The following is a 6056-nucleotide window of genomic DNA, read 5'->3' on the forward strand; positions in this document are numbered from 1 at the left end:
ATTTTATTATTAAATCCGTTTATTAAAAATAGCAAGTGTTTGCTTTCACCCCTTATACACAGCCGACTGGCTAGAAGGGTGTACAAAATGCAAGAATTGCAATTATATACAATATGAAGGGTGTACAAAAAGCAAAAATTACAATTATTTACAGTATTTACAATATAAGAAGAGTTTACAAAAATGCATGAATACAATTATTTACAATATTTACACATTTGCGTATATTTACAATATTGTTTACAAATTCACTCATTGTCAAGATTATAGTTGGAGTAAGTTGTGCGCTTCTGAGATGCTCTTCACTCTGCACTGCTTACTTTCGGAGTATTTCACAGAGTCTGTTGTCAATGAATTGAAAAGGTTCACTGTGTTATTTGGGAAGAAATTCTTCAGACAGCAGAGGTTGCACAGTATAGAATGCAATGGTAGGTAGGGACTGTCATTACTGCGTCCAGCACGTGGATTAGAGATAAGTCCTCGAAGACTGGGGGCGTCAATCGCACTGGTAAGTTTTCAACTGGATCCATGAGTGCAACTGGATCAACTGGTTTTCAACTGGATCCATGAGTGCAATAGATCTCTTGATTTGTTCACCCTCCATATATACTACTATGTAGTGGTCTGTTCTTGGAAACCAACTGAATAGTGATCACCTGCCAATACTCTGCAAAATCCAAACACGAGGAAACTTCCCTTCACTACATTGCTCCATTTGGAAATTCCTTAGGGCACACTGGAGTGAATATGCCTCTCATGTTCAGTTAGATTATAAAATAATACAATCTCAGACCATAGAAAATGTCACGGGACACATTACTAGTCAAATATTACTAGCTGTTACCATTGCAATACCAAAATCTTTACAGGGGAAACGGAAACACAGTAACTACTGGTGGAACCAAGATTGTATGCATGCCAATTAGGAAAAAAATTGATCTTGGAATTTATTTCGTAAATTCCTCACAACTAGTAACCTAATTAACTTCAAAAGACTGAAGGCAAAGTTCCACCAAATAAGAAGGAAAGCAAAGAAAGATGCCTGGATTAGCTTTTCCGCAAGTATAAATAAAGACACGGACAACAGAATTATCTGGTGGAAAATTCAAATACTCAGTGGCAAATATGTTCAGTCCCCATCTACACGCTTCTTGATTAGACTGGGGTTCGAGCCCGTCACCACCAAATACGGAGGATGCGGAAAGATCAGGGAATGACCACCGCATATCCCGGAGCAATATGGCCTTAGTTGCTAATGCTCCTAAAAACCAAATAACAACAACAACCCCATCTACAATACTAAATTGGAACGGGAAAGAGTTGTCATCACCGGGAGAAATAGCAAATGCCTTAGCAGAATCATTTGCCAGCATATCAGCAATATCCACCTATAACCCAACCTTTCAACGAATTAAAAAATCTGCAGAACAGCATAAGATAAATTTTTCTACGGCAGTTTCACACCCATACAACCAGCCATTCACATTAACAGAATTTCTAGGGGCACTCAATAAAACAACCAGTAGTGCTGCTGGGCCAGATGGGGTCTATTATATAATGTTAAAACAACTTGACAACAAAGCAAAAAGAACACTGTTAAAATATTACAACCATATTTTCTTAGAAAATACCTACCAACTCTCCTGGCGTCACTCAATTGTTCTAGCTTTTCTGAAGCCAGGAAAGGATCATATGGTTTCACTGACTAGTTGTTTAGGAAAAGTCTTGGAATAAATGGTCCACAAACGGCTAACGTGGTTCCTGGAAGCAAACAACTTACTGAACATCAGCCAGTATGGATTTCGAAAGAACTGGTTAATGCTAGATGTGATGATAAAAGCAGAGGCAAACATCTATAATGCCTTCATAAGGAGAGAACATCTAGTCATCATTAATCTCAATATTGAGAAAGCCTTCGATACCACCTGGCGACATGGCGTACTTAAAGATCTCCATTCTTTTGGCTTGAGAGGTCAGTTACCTCAATTTATTCAAAACTTTCTATGCAACAGAAAGTTTCAGGTAAGGTATATGAACAATTTATCCAAATCATTTGAACAAGAGGAGGGTGTACTGCAGGGGTCCATTCTCAGTCCAACATTATTTGCAGTAAGAATTACAAATATGACACGGGAGGTACCAAATACAGTAGAATCGTACATGTTTGCCGATGATCTTATTATCTCTTGTCAATCCCAAACTATGAACACCATTGAAAGACAACTTCAAATTTCCATAGCTAAAATTGAATAATGGACACTACGGAATAGTTATTCTTTAGCAGAAAAAAAATCAACTGCAATTCATTTTTGTAAGAAACGCAAACTACATCCAGATCCAGAAATATTTCTAAAAAACAGCCTGATTCCTATCACCAACAATTTTCGTTTTTTGGGATTATTTTTCGATACTGAACTTAACTTTGCTTCCCATATATCTTACCCCCGAACTACATGTCTTAAAAAACTGAACATCCTAAGAGCTGTCTCTGCTGTGTCCTGGGGTGCTGACAGAAGCTCTCTCCTTCATCTCTATAGAGCTTTAATAAGATCACGCCTAGATTATGGGTCACCTGTCTATGACTCCGCTAGGAAAAGTTTGCAATTACATCTGAACACCATACAGCATAGTGCCCTTAGGATAGCTGTGGGAGCCTTCAGAACATCTCCGGTCCACAGCCTGTATATTGAGGCAAATGAACCTCTACTGCATCTAAGGAGAAGATCCTTATTGTGTAACTATGCACTAAAGATTAAGAGTATTCCATCACATCCTAGCTGGCAGAAACTTGTTTAACCCTCAATACATCATGCTATATCACAATAAACCTAATGAGAATCGCCCCTCAGGGCTTCGACTGCAAGAGCTCATGATCAGTTGGAACATTAATTTTCAGAATGTTTTCCAAGACCTTGGTACTCCCAAACCTCCCTGGACTGAATTCGTACCTCTCTGTGACAATTTCTTTTTAAGATGGGGGAAGAACTCCCTCGCTAATACAAATTTTGAACAGCACCATAAATTTCATTCCTTGGAAAACTCAGAAAAAGTACATATCTATACTGATGGCTCCAAAACAGATACAGCAGTAGGTGCTGCAGCAGTTTCTTCCACCTTCTCAGTAGCTGTCTCTTTCTGTTGAATGCAGTATCTATACTGCAGAATTATTTGCAATAAAACTGGCTCTAGATAATATAAACCACTACCATATCAAGGAATCTTTGATATATACAGACTCCTTAAGCGCAGTCACTGCCATTCAATCTACATTTTCTCCCTCTCATCCCATTTTTAAAGAGATCCAATCCAAGTTATTTTACTATCAAACAGTCAATCAGAAGGTTACCTTCTGCTGGATCCCTGGTCATGTTGGCATCCCAGGTAATGAACATGTGAATGATGCTGCTAAACATCCCGACTCTGGATCTTCCAGACAACTAAAAGTTCCCTACACACCGATTACAAATCTATCATTAAAACAACATGCAGGAAACAATGGTCTCACCTTTGGAAAACTCAAATCAGTAATAAACTGCTGCAGATAAAAAAAGAGCCACAACTGTGGAAATCTAGTTCCAGGAGAAGCAGGCGACAAGAAGTGATTCTAGCAAGGCTCCGCATCAGTCATTCGCATCCAACTCACCTGTATTTGCTTATGGGAGAGAATCGTCCTCAGTGTTTCTTTTGTCAGTCGCAGCTAACAATAAAACACATCCTCATAGAATGTCCCCAACATTCAACAGTCAGGAAATCAAGCTTCAGCTCCCTATCCAACTTACAGGAACCCTAAACCTTATTTCATATTCTTGGCAATGAAGCAAATTTCGAGGAACTGTTTAATTATTTGAAACACATAAATCTGTATAATAAACTGTGATCATAGTGACAAGCAAATCATGAACAGGCACAATATGGCCCAAGAGGCCCTTGTGCCAAAAAAAAAAAAAACCAAATACAACAACAACAATTGTTAACTTAATCAGTATTTCAAATTTCTTTATTATACTCCTGGAATTAGCATACTAGCATATATATATATATGTGTACTTGTTTTAGCTTTTAGTAACCCTAACCCATATATTTGCTTGTCCTGTGGTGATCCCAAGTGTGCTTTGTAATCTCAAACACTTTGCTTTTAAGGTTGCCGGATATGTTATTTTATAAATAACATATCCAGTAACAGAAGCAGTGTAGCAATCACTTTGCCTCTCCATACATTTGCTGTCAATCTGTTATTCTGTTAATCCCCTCCAGGCTACCACTTTTCCAAACCACCTACCACTGCCTCAATAATATGAATAGAATATTGTTAGAATATAGAACCTCCAAAATAGGTTGATTATTAAATATTATTTTTATGTTATGTGTAATATCCAAGACAAATTTAAAGAATTTTTCTAATTTTTTTCCAGGTATATCTTGGCATTATAGAAAAATTATAATTATCTATATTTAGTTTTAATTTCTTATTTAATTCCAATAATATTTTTGTAATAATATTGAAAGAGGTAAAAACAAGTTTATTAGTAACCCTAGATGGAAGTTTTTTCCTTAAATTCTTAACATAAAATGATTCACCTATGAATTGATAATTATTTGAAGCTTTGTCCCAGTTTTCTCTATGATTTTGCCATTTATATCCTCACAAGCTTTTTTAGGTTAAACTAACAACCAAAGAGCAAATTAGTCTTGGATATTAATATTGATAATGTCATGCAGTTATTAATATATGTAATAAAGGTGGTGTTTTTAGTTTTATTATTGTAAATTTTTTGTATTGTGACCCATTATTTCTGAAGGGTATCCTTTCCCAGCATACCAGGATTGCTACTATTTGCAGTGATTCTCTGAAATTGCAATTTCCAATATTAAAAGGTTTTATTCAAAGCTAATTGGCAACCTGTTTCCTTTGACTTATCTTTTATATCACTTTCATAAGGCATTGAAGATTATGTATATAAAAATCAAATTTATAGTTTACTTATAGTTACAGGTAGTTCTGGACTTTACAAGTTAATTTGTTGCTTATTTTTTTATATATATATATATATATATATATATATATATTTATTTATTTATTTATTTATTTATTATTGTTATTTATTTATTTATTATTATTATTATTTTTTATTTTTTTTGTTATCTTCCAGTGTTCTGAATACTCTTGCTAAAAATATGACATTCAAGTATAAAGAGGTCTATGCTGCTGCAGCTGAAGTGGTTGGGCTAATTTTGAAATATCTCAACGAAAATTCCTCTTCTGAGTTCACCAATTTTTTTGATCTATGCAGAAATCATCTCAAAAATATTCTTGACAAAAATAAAAGAGACCATTTTGTCACCTGTATTCATCGAATTCATCTTAATTTTCCATCTTTTGCAGACAAGTAAGTCAGTCTTATAATATCTGTTTAAAACAGTATAATTATTTTGAAATAACATTGTTGTTACAAGAATAAAAAATAATAATAATAAATATATATTTTTTTTTCTTTTTTCTTTTTTTTGCTTTTTAATTTTTTAATTTTTGTGGGCATAAAGAGGTATAATCAATCTTAGTTTGGAAAACACATTATGTTAATTGTAAATAACTGACAAAGTTTTGTATTCCATAATTTTGTTACCGAAAAACTTAGGAATACTTAAATCTTCTGACTTGATCTTAATAGATATTATGTCTTTATGACCATAATCTAAAGTTCTTATGTATATACAAGGAGACATCAATAACTCACTTGATATTGCTTTCTTTTAACTTATGTTATGTGATTCAGTTAATCATGAAGGACTGAAACATCACCCAGAAATATATTCATCTTATTATATACAGTGACATAGAGCTTTACTCTAGAAGATGAGAAACATCATTTGAATTCTAAATAACAAGTGCATTAATATATATTTAAATAGGAACTTCTTAACAGGAAATAATTAAAGTATCCTTAAACAAGATTTCATAAGATACTTGGATGTTGGGCTTTAACAATGTAAATGTTTATGGCTTGGTAAGAGAAGTATTTTGATCTGAGAAGTAAGTAATTATGGATTGGAGAACT

The 6056-nt window shown here is 34.3% G+C and overlaps 1 protein-coding gene across 1 annotated transcript in view; it reads left to right on the forward strand.

Annotated features, from left to right (window-relative positions):
• Window positions 1-5391, forward strand: part of LOC150083026 (DNA-dependent protein kinase catalytic subunit-like) — a 387849-nt gene extending 382458 nt beyond the window's left edge. Inside the window, exon 21 of the mRNA XM_090378359.1 lies at window positions 5151-5391. Coding sequence (XP_090234485.1) covers window positions 5151-5391 — 241 coding nt within the window. The remainder of the gene's footprint in view (window positions 1-5150) is intronic.
• The last annotated feature ends 665 nt before the right edge of the window (window positions 5392-6056 follow it).

Source organism: Mastigoproctus giganteus, chromosome 7 (genome assembly GCF_048544385.1).
Source record: "Mastigoproctus giganteus isolate SK-2022 chromosome 7, ASM4854438v1, whole genome shotgun sequence".
NCBI classification, from domain to species: Eukaryota; Metazoa; Arthropoda; class Arachnida; order Uropygi; family Thelyphonidae; genus Mastigoproctus; species Mastigoproctus giganteus.